The sequence below is a fragment of the Dendropsophus ebraccatus genome, chromosome 1 (genome assembly GCF_027789765.1).
Source record: "Dendropsophus ebraccatus isolate aDenEbr1 chromosome 1, aDenEbr1.pat, whole genome shotgun sequence".
Classification (NCBI taxonomy): Eukaryota; Metazoa; Chordata; class Amphibia; order Anura; family Hylidae; genus Dendropsophus; species Dendropsophus ebraccatus.
Window position 1 is genome coordinate 233468219 of NC_091454.1, and position 14678 is coordinate 233482896.

The following is a 14678-nucleotide window of genomic DNA, read 5'->3' on the forward strand; positions in this document are numbered from 1 at the left end:
CTGTAGAGCAATGACAACAATCCAGGGTCCTATATATACCTAGATATCCACACGTATCATGTCCGTGTACACCACTGAGCTTGTCTGGTGTCTTCTCCATATAATATATACGTGCACATGGTGTCAATGCCTGTGTCATGCCGCAGCTGCTGACACACTTAAAGGGGAACTCCAGGTAGAGGTAAAAAAAAACAGCTGCAGGAGCTTATAGCATTACTGACCTGTCTATTCCAGTTTTGAAATTGCAAGAAATGCATTTGTTTGTGGGTGTTCTGTATTGTGCGTCTGTGCTTCCTGGTTGAGCAGTTGTACTCAGAACTACAGGTTCCAGAGTGCATTGCTTTCCCTCAGCTGTCCATCACAGTCCCTGCCCAGGACCATTAAGCCCGTACCCCATGGACCTTGGGATTATTGGGTGATATTTCCCTATTCACCTCTTGGTAGTTTTTCTCCCTCATTGTTACAGTAGTGCGGCACAGTTATCACCTCTATTGGGTACATGTGGTCCCTGCCGCTTTTGCTTCTCTTTTCCCAATATGTACTGAGGCCCCTTGATGTATTTTGTATTTTTTTAGATGTCTTTAACTGTTTATGTCCCAGTGTGATGATTGTTACTTTGATTTATGTGAAATAAAGTTCCAGCTTTCCCTCTGTGTGTGTTGGGTGTGCGGTGAGGAGATCTGAGCGGCCTTTCCTCTCCTTCTGAGCACCCTGTAATATTGGCGGTGCATAGTCCACAGACTTCACGGCTTCTGTAATCTCTTCCTATTTTGCGCCACAATCTGTCCTTACTAAAAAGGAATATTTCTCATTCTGAATGTATGGTCATAATGCACAGGCAGCGGCAGATTTGTGTCTAGTGTCGGATGTTCCCCCATTCTTTCTTCTCTTCTCTCAGATAATGAAGCTCCAGGATAAGCTCAATAAGCTGCAGGAGGAGAAGCATCAACTATTCTTACAGCTCAAGAAGGTTCTACACGAGGAGGAGAAGAGGAGAAGGAAGGAGCAGAGGTACAACCCATAAGAGCCATGTGTCTGGATGTGGGGCCAAAGGTCTGACTGTTCCGGAGGGCAAAGGCAATAAGAGTAGGCTGAGGGTCAGCTACAGGTGCTGGGATCAGGGGGACAGTGGACCATAAGAGTAGGCTGAGGGTCAGCTACAGGTGCTGGGATCAGGGGGACAGTGGGCCATAAGAGTAGGCTGAGGGGCCCCTACAGGTGCTGGGATCAGGAGGACAGTGGGCCATAAGAGTAGGCTGAGGGTCCCCTACAGGTGCTGGGATCAGGAGGACAGTGGGCCATAAGAGTAGGCTGAGGGCCCCTACAGGTGGTGGGATCAGGGGTATAATGGGCCATAAGAGTAGGCTGAGGGGTCCTACAGGTGCTGGGATCAGGGGTATAATGGGCCATAAGAGTAGGCTGAGGGACCCCTACAGGTGGTGGGATCAGGAGGACAGTGGGCCATAAGAGTAGGCTGAGGGTCAGCTACAGGTGCTGGGATCAGGGGTATAATAGGCCATAAGAGTAGGCTGAGGGACCCCTACAGGTGGTGGGATCAGGAGGACAGTGGGCCATAAGAGTAGGCTGAGGGGCCCCTACAGGTGCAGGGATCAGGAGGACAGTGGGCCATAAGAGTAGTTGAGGGACCCTACAGGTGCTGGGATCAGGGGTATAATGGGCCATAAGAGTAGGCTGAGGGTCAGCTACAGGTGCTGGGATCAGGAGGACAGTGGGCCATAAGAGTAGGCTGAGGTCCCCTACAGGTGCTGGGATCAGGAGGACAGTGGGCCATAAATGTAGGCTGAGGCCCCCTACAGGTGCTGGGATCAGGGGTATAATGGGCCATAAGAGTAGGCTGAGGCCCCCTACAGGTGCTGGGATCAGGAGGACAGTGGGCCATAAATGTAGGCTGAGGCCCCCTACAGGTGCTGGGATCAGGGGTATAATGGGCCATAAGAGTAGGCTGAGGGCCCCCTACAGGTGCTGGGATCAGGAGGACAGTGGGCCATAAGAGTAGGCTGAGGGGCCCTACAGGTGCTGGGATCAGGGGTATAATGGGCCATAAGAGTAGGCTGAGGGGCCCCTACAGGTGCTGGGATCAGGGGTACAATGGGCCATAAGAGTAGGCTGAGGGGCCCTACAGGTGGTGGGATCAGGAGGACAGTGGGCCATAAGAGTAGGCTGAGGGGCCCCTACAGGTGCTGGGATCAGGGGGACAGTGGGCCATAAGAGTAGGCTTAGGGTCAGCTACAGGTGCTGGGATCAGGGGTATAATGGGCCATAAGAGTAGGCTGAGGGTCAGCTACAAGTGCTGGGATCAGGGGTACAGTGGGCCATAAGAGTAGGCTGAGGGGCCCCTACAGGTGGTGGGATCAGGGGGACAGTGGGCCATAAGAGTAGGCTGAGGGGCCCCTACAGGTGCTGGGATCAGGGGGACAGTGGGCCATAAGAGTAGGCTGAGGGGCCCTACAGGTGCTGGGATCAGGGGTATAATGGGCCATAAGAGTAGGCTGAGGGCCCCTACAGGTGCTGGGATCAGGGGTATAATGGGCCATAAGAGTAGGCTGAGGGCCCCTACAGGTGCTGGGATCAGGGGGACAGTGGGCCATAAGAGTAGGCTGAGGGTCCCTACAGGTGGTGGGATCAGGAGGACAGTGGGCCATAAGAGTAGGCTGAGGGGCCCTACAGGTGGTGGGATCAGGAGGACAGTGGGCCATAAGAGTAGGCTGAGGGGCCCTACAGGTGGTGGGATCAGGAGGACAGTGGGCCATAAGAGTAGGCTGAGGGGCCCCTACAGGTGGTGGGATCAGGAGGACAGTGGGCCATAAGAGTAGGCTGAGGGCCCCTACAGGTGCTGGGATCAGGAGGACAGTGGGCCATAAGAGTAGGCTGAGGGGCCCTACAGGTGCTGGGATCAGGAGGACAGTGGGCCATAAGAGTAGGCTGAGGGGCCCTACAGGTGGTGGGATCAGGGGTACAGTGGGCCATAAGAGTAGGCTGAGGGGCCCTACAGGTGCTGGGATCAGGAGGACAGTGGGCCATAAGAGTAGGCTGAGGGGCCCTACAGGTGCTGGGATCAGGGGGACAGTGGGCCATAAGAGTAGGCTGAGGGGCCCCTACAGGTGGTGGGATCAGGGGTATAATGGGCCATAAGAGTAGGCTGAGGGGCCCCTACAGGTGGTGGGATCAGGGGTACAGTGGGCCATAAGAGTAGGCTGAGGGGCCCCTACAGGTGCTGGGATCAGGAGGACAGTGGGCCATAAGAGTAGGCTGAGGGGCTCCTACAGGTGCTGGGATCAGGAGGACAGTGGGCCATAAGAGTAGGCTGAGGGTCAGCTACAGGTGCTGGGATCAGGAGGACAGTGGGCCATAAGAGTAGGCTGAGGGGCCCCTACAGCTGCTGGGATCAGGAGGGTATAATGGGCCATAAGAGTAGGCTGAGGGGCCCCTACAGGTGCAGGGATCAGGAGGACAGTGGGCCATAAGAGTAGGCTGAGGGGCCCCTACAGGTGGTGGGATCAGGGGGACAGTGGGCCATAAGAGTAGGCTGAGGGGCCCCTACAGGTGGTGGGATCAGGGGTATAATGGGCCATAAGAGTAGGCTGAGGGGCCCTACAGGTGGTGGGATCAGGGGTACAATGGGCCATTAGAGTAGGCTGAGGGGCCCCTACAGGTGCTGGGATCAGGAGGACAGTGGGCCATAAGAGTAGGCTGAGGGGCCCTACAGGTGCTGGGATCAGGAGGACAGTGGGCCATAAGAGTAGGCTGAGGGGCCCCTACAGGTGCAGGGATCAGGAGGACAGTGGGCCATAAGAGTAGGCTGAGGGGCCCCTACAGGTGCAGGGATCAGGAGGACAGTGGGCCATAAGAGTAGGCTGAGGGGCCCCTACAGGTGCTGGGATCAGGGGGACAGTGGGCCATAAGAGTAGGCTGAGGGCCCCTACAGGTGGTGGGATCAGGGGGACAGTGGGCCATAAGAGTAGGCTGAGGGGCCCCTACAGGTGGTGGGATCAGGAGGACAGTGGGCCATAAGAGTAGGCTGAGGGGCCCTACAGGTACTGGGATCAGGGGTATAATGGGCCATAAGAGTAGGCTGAGGGGCCCCTACAGGTGCTGGGATCAGGGGGACAGTGGGCCATAAGAGTAGGCTGAGGGCCCCTACAGGTGCTGGGATCAGGAGGACACTGGGCTATAAGAGTAGGCTGAGGGCCCCCTACAGGTGGTGGGATCAGGGGTATAATGGGCCATAAGAGTAGGCTGAGGGCCCCCTACAGGTGCTGGGATCAGGAGGACAGTGGGCCATAAGAGTAGGCTGAGGGGCCCTACAGGTGCTGGGATCAGGGGTATAATGGGCCATAAGAGTAGGCTGAGGGGCCCCTACAGGTGCTGGGATCAGGGGTACAATGGGCCATAAGAGTAGGCTGAGGGTCAGCTACAGGTGCTGGGATCAGGGGTATAATGGGCCATAAGAGTAGGCTGAGGGTCAGCTACAGGTGCTGGGATCAGGGGTATAATGGGCCATAAGAGTAGGCTGAGGGTCAGCTACAGGTGCTGGGATCAGGGGTACAATGGGCCATAAGAGTAGGCTTAGGGTCAGCTACAGGTGCTGGGATCAGGGGTATAATGGGCCATAAGAGTAGGCTGAGGGTCAGCTACAGGTGCTGGGATCAGGGGTATAATGGGCCATAAGAGTAGGCTGAGGGTCCCCTACAGGTGCTGGGATCAGGAGGTATAATGGGGCCATAAGAGTAGGCTGAGGGGCCCCTACAGGTGCTGGGATCAGGGGGACAAGTGGGCCATAAGAGTAGGCTGAGGGTCAGCTACAGGTGCTGGGATCAGGGGTATAGTGGGCCATAAGAGTAGGCTGAGGGTCCAGCTACAGGTGCTGGGATCAGGGGTATAATGGGCCATAAGAGTAGGCTGAGGGCAGCTACAGGTGCTGGGATCAGGGGTACAATGGGCCATAAGAGTAGGCCTGAGGGTCCCTACAGGTGCTGGGATCAGGGGTATAATGGGCCATAAGAGTAGGCTGAGGGGCCGCTACACAGGTGCTGGGATCAGGAGGTACAGTGGGCCATAAGAGTAGGCTGAGGGGCCCCTACAGGTGGTGGGATCAGGAGGACAGTGGGCCATAAGAGTAGGCTGAGGGGCCCTACAGGTGCTGGGATCAGGGGGACAGTGGGCCATAAGAGTAGGCTGAGGGGCCCTACAGGTGCTGGGATCAGGGGTATAATGGCGGCCATAAGAGTAGGCTGAGGGGCCCCTACAGGTGCAGGGGATCAGGAGGACAGTGGTCCATAAGAGTAGTCTGAGGGGCCCCTACAGGTGTGGGATCAGGGGGACAGTGGGCCATACATATTAGGCTGAGGGGCCCCTCAGGTGGGGGATCAGGGGTAGTAATGGGCCATAAGAGTAGGCTGACGGGCCCTACAGGTGGTGGGATCAGGAGGAATGGGCATAAATAGGCTGAGGGGCCAAGTTGGGGAAGGGGACATGGGCCATAAGGTAGCTGAGGGGCCCTACAGGTGGTGGGATCAGGGGAAATTGGGCATAAGAGTAGGCTGAGGGCCCCTACAGGTGGTGGGGTGATACAGTGTGACAGGGGACAGTGGGCCATAAGAGTAGGCTGAGGGGCCCCTACAGGTGGTGGGATCAGGAGGACAGTGGGCCATAAGAGTAGGCTGAGGGGCCCCTACAGGTGCTGGGATCAGGGGTAGAATGGGCCATAAGAGTAGGCTGAGGGGCCCCTACAGGTGGTGGGATCAGGGGGACAGTGGGCCATAAGAGTAGGCTGAGGGCCCCTACAGGTGGTGGGATCAGGGGTACAGTGGGCCATAAGAGTAGGCTGAGGGCCCCTACAGGTGCTGGGATCAGGAGGACAGTGGGCCATAAGAGTAGGCTGAGGGGCCCCTACAGGTGGTGGGATCAGGGGTATACTGGGCCATAAGAGTAGGCTGAGGGGCCCCTACAGGTGGTGGGATCAGGGGTACAGTGGGCCATAAGAGTAGGCTGAGGGGCCCCTACAGGTGGTGGGATCAGGAGGACAGTGGGCCATAAGAGTAGGCTGAGGGGTCCTACAGGTGCTGGGATCAGGGGGACAGTGGGCCATAAGAGTAGGCTGAGGGGTCCTACAGGTGCTGGGATCAGGGGGACAGTGGGCCATAAGAGTAGGCTGAGGGCCCCTACAGGTGGTGGGATCAGGAGGACAGTGGGCCATGAGAGTAGGCTGAGGGGCCCCTACAGGTGGTGGGATCAGGAGGACATTGGGCCATAAGAGTAGGCTGAGGGGCCCCCTACAGGTGGTGGGATCAGGGGTATAATGGGCCATAAGAGTAGGCTGAGGGTCAGCTACAGGTGCTGGGATCAGGAGGACAGTGGGCCATAAGAGTAGGCTGAGGGGCCCTACAGGTGCTGGGATCAGGGGTATAATGGGCCATAAGAGTAGGCTGAGGGGCCCCTACAGGTGGTGGGATCAGGGGGACAGTGGGCCATAAGAGTAGGCTGAGGGGCCCCTACAGGTGGTGGGATCAGGGGTACAGTGGGCCATAAGAGTAGGCTGAGGGGCCCTACAGGTGCTGGGATCAGGAGGACAGTGGGCCATAAGAGTAGGCTGAGGGGCCCTACAGGTGCAGGGATCAGGGGTATAATGGGCCATAAGAGTAGGCTGAGGGGCCCCTACAGGTGCAGGGATCAGGAGGACAGTGGGCCATAAGAGTAGGCTGAGGGTCAGCTACAGGTGCTGGGATCAGGGGGGTATAATGGGCCATAAGAGTAGGCTGAGGGGCTCCTACAGGTGGTGGGATCAGGGGGGTATAATGGGCCATAAGAGTAGGCTGAGGGGCCCCTACAGGTGGTGGGATCAGGGGTATAATGGGCCATAAGAGTAGGCTGAGGGGCCCCTACAGCTGCTGGGATCAGGAGGGTATAATGGGCCATAAGAGTAGGCTGAGGGGCCCCTACAGGTGCTGGGATCAGGAGGACAGTGGGCCATAAGAGTAGGCTGAGGGGCCCCTACAGGTGGTGGGATCAGGAGGACAGTGGGCCATAAGAGTAGGCTGAGGGTCAGCTATAGGTGGTGGGATCAGGGGGACAGTGGGCCATAAGAGTAGGCTGAGGGCCCCTACAGGTGCTGGGATCAGGGGGACAGTGGGCCATAAGAGTAGGCTGAGGGGCCCCTACAGGTGGTGGGATCAGGTGGACAGTGGGCCATAAGAGTAGGCTGAGGGGCCCTACAGGTGGTGGGATCAGGGGTACAATGGGCCATAAGAGTAGGCTGAGGGGCCCCTACAGGTGCTGGGATCAGGAGGACAGTGGGCCATAAGAGTAGGCTGAGGGGCCCCTACAGGTGGTGGGATCAGGGGGACAGTGGGCCATAAGAGTAGGCTGAGGAGCCCCTACAGGTCCTGGGATCAGGGGTACAATGGGCCATAAGAGTAGGCTGAGGGGCCCTACAGGTGCTGGGATCAGGAGGACAGTGGGCCATAAGAGTAGGCTGAGGGGCCCCTACAGGTGCTGGGATCAGGAGGACAGTGGGCCATAAGAGTAGGCTGAGGGGCCCCCTACAGGTGGTGGGATCAGGAGGACAGTGGGCCATAAGAGTAGGCTGAGGGGCCCCTACAGGTGGTGGGATCAGGGGGGCCATAAGAGTAGGCTGAGTACAGGGGCCATAAGAGTAGGCTGAGGGGCCCTACAGGTGCTGGGATCAGGGCCATAAGAGTAGGCTGAGGGGCCCCTACAGGTGGGGGATCAGGGGACAGTGGGCCATAAGAGTAGGCTGAGGGGCCCCTACAGGTGCTGGGATCAGGGGTACAGTGGGCCATAAGAGTAGGCTGAGGGGCCCTACAGGTGCTGGGATCAGGGGACAGTGGGCCATAAGAGTAGGCTGAGGGGCCCTACAGGTGCTGGGATCAGGGGACAGTGGGCCATAAGAGTAGGCTGAGGGGCCCTACAGGTGCTGGGATCAGGGGACAGTGGGCCATAAGAGTAGGCTGAGGGGCCCTACAGGTGCTGGGATCAGGGAGGACAGTGGGCCATAAGAGTAGGCTGAGGGGCCCCTACAGGTGGTGGGATCAGGGGGACAGTGGGCCATAAGAGTAGGCTGAGGGGTCACCTACAGGTGCTGGGATCAGGGAGACAGTGGGCCATAAGAGTAGGCTGAGGGCCCTACAGGTGCTGGGATCAGGGGGACAGTGGGCCATAAGAGTAGGCTGAGGGCCCCTACAGGTGGTGGGATCAGAGGGTACAGTGGGCCATAAGAGTTAGGCTGAGGGGCCCCTACAGGTGCTGGGATCAGGAGGACAGTGGGCCAGAAGAGTAGGGCTGAGGGGCTCCTACAGGTGCTGGGATCAGGAGGACAGTGGGCCATAAGATAGGCTGAGGGGCCCCTACAGTGCAGGGATCAGGAGGGTATAATGGGCCATAAGAGTAAGGGCTGAGGGGCCCCTACAGGGCATGGGGATCAGGAGGACAGTGGGCCATAAGAGTAGGCTGGAGGGGCCCTACAAGGTGGTGGGGATCAGGGGGACAGTGGGCCATAAGAGTAGCCTGAGGGGCCACCTACGGTGGTGGATCAGGGGTATAATGGGCCATAAGAGTAGGCTGAGGGGCCCTACAGGTGCTGTGGGATCAGGAGTACAGATGGGCCATAAGAGTAGGCTGAGGGGCCCCTACAGGTGCTGGGATCAGGAGGACAGTGGGCCATAAGAGTAGGCTGAGGGGCCCCTACAGGTGCTGGGATCAGGAGGACAGTGGGCCATAAGAGTAGGCTGAGGGGCCCCTACAGGGTGCAGGGATCAGGGAGGACAGTGGGCCATAAGAGTAGGCTGAGGGGCCCCTACAGGTGCATGGGATCAGGGAGGACAGTGGGCCATAAGAGTAGGCTGAGGGGCCCCTACAGGTGGCTGGGATCAGGGGGACAGTGGGCCATAAGAGTAGGCTGAGGGGCCCCTACAGGTGGTGGGATCAGGGGGACAGTGGGCCATAAGAGTAGGCTGAGGGCCCCTACAGGTGGTGGGATCAGGAGGACAGTGGGCCATAAGAGTAGGCTGAGGGGCCCTACAGGTGCTGGGATCAGGGGTATAATGGGCCATAAGAGTAGGCTGAGGGGCCCCTACAAGGTGCTGGGATCAGGGGGACAGTGGGCCATAAGGAGTAGGCTGAGGGCCCCTACAGGTGCTGGGATCAGGAGTATAATGGGCCATAAGAGTAGGCTGAGGGCCCCTACAGTGGCTGGATCAGGAGGACAGTGGGCCATAAGAGTAGGCTTGAGGGGCCCTACAGGTTGCTGGGATCAGGAGGGACAGTGGGCCATAAGAGTAGGCTGAGGGGCCCCTACAGGTGCTGGGATCAGGGGGACAATGGGCCATAAGAGTAGGCTGAGGGGCCCTACAGGTGCTGGGATCAGGGGTATAATGGGCCATAAGAGTAGGCTTGAGGGGCCCCTACAGGTGGTGGGATCAGGAGGATAGTGGGCCATAAGAGTAGGCTGAGGGGCCCCTACAGGTGGCTGGGATCAGGGGGAGCAGTGGGCCATAAGAGTAGGCTGAGGGGCCCCTACAGGTGCTGGGATCAGGGTATACAGTGGGCCATAAGAGTAGGCTGAGGGGCCCCTACAGGTGGCTGGGATCAGGAGGACAGTGGGCCATAAGAGTAGGCTGAGGGGCCCTACAGGTGTGGGATCAGGGGTATAATGGGCCATAAGAGTAGGCTGAGGGGCCCTACAGGTGCTGGGATCAGGAGGACAGTGGGCCATAAAGAGTAGGCTGAGGGGCCCCTACAGGTGGTGGGATCAGGGGTAGAATGGGCCATAAGAGTAGGCTGAGGGGCCCCTACAGGTGGTGGATCAGGGTACAGTGGGCCATAAGAGTAGGCTGAGGGGCCCCTACAGGTGCTGGGATCAGGGGAGAAATGGGCCATAGAGTAGGCTGAGGGGCCCCTACAGGTGGTTGGATCAGGGGGACAGTGGGCCATAAGAGTAGGCTGAGGGCCCTACAGGTGGTGGGATCAGGGGTAACAGTGGGCCATACGAGTAGGCTGAGGGCCCCCTACAGGTGCTGGGATCAGGAGGACAGTGGGCCCTAAGAGTAGGCTGAGGGGCCCTACAGGTGGTGGGATCAGGGGTTACAGTGGGCCATAAGAGTAGGCTGAGGGGCCCCTACAGGTGCTGGGATCAGGAGGACAGTGGGCCATAAGAGTAGGCTGAGGGGCCCCTACAGGTGGTGGGATCAGGGGACAGTGGGCCATAAGAGTAGGCTGAGGGGCCCCTACAGTGGTGGGATCAGGAGTACAAGTGGGCCATAAGAGTAGGCTGAGGGCCCCTACAGGTGCTGGGATCAGGAGGACAGTGGCCCATAAGGTAGGCTGAGGGCCTCCTACAGGTGGTGGGATCAGGGGTATAATGGGCCATAAGAGTAGGCTGAGGGCCCCCTACAGGTGGTGGGCTCAGGGGACAGTGGACCATAGAGTAGGCTGAGGGGCCTACAGGTGGTGGGATCAGGAGGACAGTGGGCCATAAGAGTAGGCTGAGGCCCCTACAGGTGGTGGGATCAGGGGGACGTGGGCCATAAGAGTAGGCTGAGGGTCCCTACAGGTGCTGGGATCAGGAGGGACAGTGGGCCATAAGAGTAGGCTGAGGGTCCCTACAGGTGCTGGGATCAGGGGTATAATGGGCCATAAGAGTAGGCTGAGGGGCCCCTACAGGTGGTGGGATCAGGGGTATAATGGGCCATAAGAGTAGGCTGAGGTGCCCCTACAGGTGGTGGGATCAGAGGACAGTGGGCCATAAAGAGTAGGCTGAGGGGCCCTACAGGTGCTGGGATCAGGAGGACAGTGGGCCATAAGAGTAGGCTGAGGGGCCCTACAGGTGCTGGGATCAGGGGGTATCATGGGCCATAAGAGTAGGCTGAGGGGGCCCTACAGGTGCTGGGATCATGGGCTACATGTGGCCATAAGAGTAGGCTGAGGCGCCCCTACAGGTGGCTGGGATCAGGGGGTATAATGGGCATAAGAGGTAGGCTGAGGGGCCCCTACAGGTGGTGGGATCAGGGGTATAATGGGCCATAAGAGTAGGCTGAGGGGCCCCTACAGGTGGTGGGATCAGGGGTATAATGGGCCATAAGAGTAGGCTGAGGGGCCCCTACAGCTGCTGGGATCAGGAGGGTATAATGGGCCATAAGAGTAGGCTGAGGGGCCCCTACAGGTGCTGGGATCAGGAGGACAGTGGGCCATAAGAGTAGGCTGAGGGTCAGCTATAGGTGGTGGGATCAGGGGGACAGTGGGCCATAAGAGTAGGCTGAGGGCCCCTACAGGTGCTGGGATCAGGGGGACAGTGGGCCATAAGAGTAGGCTGAGGGGCCCCTACAGGTGGTGGGATCAGGGGGACAGTGGGCCATAAGAGTAGGCTGAGGGGCCCTACAGGTGGTGGGATCAGGGGTACAATGGGCCATAAGAGTAGGCTGAGGGGCCCCTACAGGTGCTGGGATCAGGAGGACAGTGGGCCATAAGAGTAGGCTGAGGGGCCCCTACAGGTGGTGGGATCAGGGGGACAGTGGGCCATAAGAGTAGGCTGAGGAGCCCCTACAGGTGCTGGGATCAGGGGTACAATGGGCCATAAGAGTAGGCTGAGGGGCCCTACAGGTGCTGGGATCAGGAGGACAGTGGGCCATATGAGTAGGCTGAGGGGCCCCTACAGGTGCAGGGATCAGGAGGACAGTGGGCCATAAGAGTAGGCTGAGGGGCCCCTACAGGTGCAGGGATCAGGAGGACAGTGGGCCATAAGAGTAGGCTGAGGGGCCCCTACAGGTGCAGGGATCAGGAGGACAGTGGGCCATAAGAGTAGGCTGAGGGGCCCCTACAGGTGCTGGGATCAGGAGGACAGTGGGCCATAAGAGTAGGCTGAGGGGTCCTACAGGTGGTGGGATCAGGGGGACAGTGGGCCATAAGAGTAGGCTGAGGAGCCCCTACAGGTGCTGGGATCAGGGGTACAATGGGCCATAAGAGTAGGCTGAGGGGCCCTACAGGTGCTGGGATCAGGAGGACAGTGGGCCATAAGAGTAGGCTGAGGGGCCCCTACAGGTGCAGGGATCAGGAGGACAGTGGGCCATAAGAGTAGGCTGAGGGGCCCCTACAGGTGCTGGGATCAGGAGGACAGTGGGCCATAAGAGTAGGCTGAGGGGCCCCTACAGGTGCTGGGATCAGGGGGACAGTGGGCCATAAGAGTAGGCTGAGGGGCCCTACAGGTACTGGGATCAGGGGTATAATGGGCCATAAGAGTAGGCTGAGGGGCCCTACAGGTGGTGGGATCAGGGGTATAATGGGCCATAAGAGTAGGCTGAGGGGCCCCTACAGGTGCTGGGATCAGGGGGACAGTGGGCCATAAGAGTAGGCTGAGGGCCCCTACAGGTGCTGGGATCAGGAGGACAGTGGGCCATAAGAGTAGGCTGAGGGCCCCCTACAGGTGGTGGGATCAGGGGTATAATGGGCCATAAGAGTAGGCTGAGGGGCCCCTACAGGTGCTGGGATCAGGAGGACAGTGGGCTATAAGAGTAGGCTGAGGGCCCCCTACAGGTGGTGGGATCAGGGGTATAATGGGCCATAAGAGTAGGCTGAGGGGCCCCTACAGGTGCTGGATCAGGAGGACAGTGGGCCATAAGAGTAGGGCTGAGGGGCCCTACAGGTGGTGGGATCAGGAGGACAGTGGGCCATAAGAGTAGGCTGAGGGGCCCCTACAGGTGGTGTGGGATCAGGGGGACAAGTGGGCCATAAGAGTAGGCTGAGGGGCCCCTACAGGTGGTGGGATCAGGGTGTATAATGGGCCATAAGAGTAGGCTGAGGGGCCCTACAGGTGCGGGATCAGGGGTAATAATGGGCCATAAGGAGTAGGCTGAGGGGCCCCTACAGGTGCTGGGATCAGGAGGACAGTGGGCCATAAGAATTAGGCTGAGGGGCCCCTACAGGTGGTGGGATCAGGAGGACAGTGGGCCATAAGAGTAGGCTGAGGGGCCCTACAGGTGCTGGGATCGGAGGACAGTGGGCCATAAGAGTAGGCTGAGGGGCCCTACAGGTGGTGGGATCCAGGGGTAGAATGGGCCATAAGAGTAGGCTGAGGGGCCACTACAGGTTGCTGGGATCAGGAGGACAGTGGGCCATAAGAGTAGGCTGAGGGGCCCCTACAGGTGGTGGATCAGGGGGTACAGTGGGGCCTAAGAGTAGGCTGAGGGCCCTACAGGTGTGGGATCAGGGGTACAGTGGGCCATAAGAGTAGGCTGAGGGCCCTACAAGGTGCTGGGATCAGGAGGACAGTGGGCACTAGAGTAGGCTGAGGGGCCCCCTACAGGTGGTGGATCAGGGGTATAATGGACCATAAGAGTAGGCTGAGGGGCCCCTACAGGTGGTGGCTCAGGGGTACAGTGGGCCATAAGAGTAGGCTGAGGGGCCCCTACAGGGTGGTGGGATCAGGAGGACAGTGGGCCATAAGAGTAGGCTGAGGGCCCTACAGGTGGTGGGATCAGGGGGGACAGTGGGCCATAAGAGTAGGCTGAGGCCCCTACAGGTGCTGGGAATCAGGAGGACAGTGGGCCATAAGAGTAGGCTGAGGGCCCCCTACAGGTGCTGGGATCAGGGGTATAATGGGCATAAGAGTAGGCTGAGGGGCCCTACAGGTTGTGGGATCAGGGGGTATAATGGGCCATAAGAGTAGGCTGAGGGCCCCTACAGGTGCTGGGATCAGGAGGACAGTGGGCCATAAGAGTAGGCTGAGGGGCCCCTACAGGTGCTGGGATCAGGGGGGACAGTGGGCCATAAGAGTAGGCTGAGGGGCCCTAGCAGGTGGTGGGATCAGGAGGACAATGGGCCATAAGAGTAGGCTGAGGGGCCCCTACAGGTGGTGGGATCAGGGGTATAATGGGCCATAAGAGTAGGCTGAGGGCCCCTACAGGTGCTGGGAATCAGGGGTATAATGGGCCATAAGAGTAGGCTGAGGGCCCCTACAGGTGCTGGGATCAGGGGTATAATGGGCCATAAGAGTAGGCTGAGGGGCCCCTACAGGTGGTGGGATCAGGAATTAATGGGCCCATAAGAGTAGGCTGAGGGGCCCTACAGGTGCTGGGATCAGGAGGACAGTGGGCCATAAGAGTAGGCTGAGGGCCCTACAGGTGCTGGGATCAGGGACAGTGGGCCATTAGAGTAGGCTGAGGGCCCCTACAGTGCTGGGATCAGGGGGACAGTGGGCCATAAGAGTAGGCTGAGGGGCCCTACAGGTGCTGGGATCAGGAGGAACAGTGGGCCATAAGAGTAGGCTGAGGGCCCCTACAGGTGGTGGGATCAGGGGGACAGTGGGCCATAAGAGTAGGCTGAGGGGCACCTACAGGTGCTGGGATCAGGAGGACAGTGGGCCATAAGAGTAGGCTGAGGGGCCCTACAGGTGCTGGGATCAGGAGGACAGTGGGCCATAAGAGTAGGCTGAGGGGCCCCTACAGGTGGTGGGATCAGGAGGACAGTGGGCCATAAGAGTAGGCTGAGGGGCCCTACAGGTGCTGGGATCAGGGGTATAATGGGCCATAAGAATAGGCTGAGGGTCAGCTACAGGTGCTGGGATCAGGAGGACAGTGGGCCATAAGAGTAGGCTGAGGGTCCCTACAGGTGCTGGGATCAGGAGGACAGTGGGCCATAAGATTAGGCTG

At 59.0% G+C, this 14678-nt stretch overlaps 1 protein-coding gene across 1 annotated transcript in view; it reads left to right on the forward strand.

Annotated features, from left to right (window-relative positions):
• The window catches only part of GPS2 (G protein pathway suppressor 2), a 70717-nt gene that overhangs the window by 24720 nt on the left and 31319 nt on the right, over positions 1 to 14678 (forward strand). The window contains exon 4 of the mRNA XM_069950322.1: positions 899 to 1011. Coding sequence (XP_069806423.1) covers positions 899 to 1011 — 113 coding nt within the window. The remainder of the gene's footprint in view (positions 1 to 898; positions 1012 to 14678) is intronic.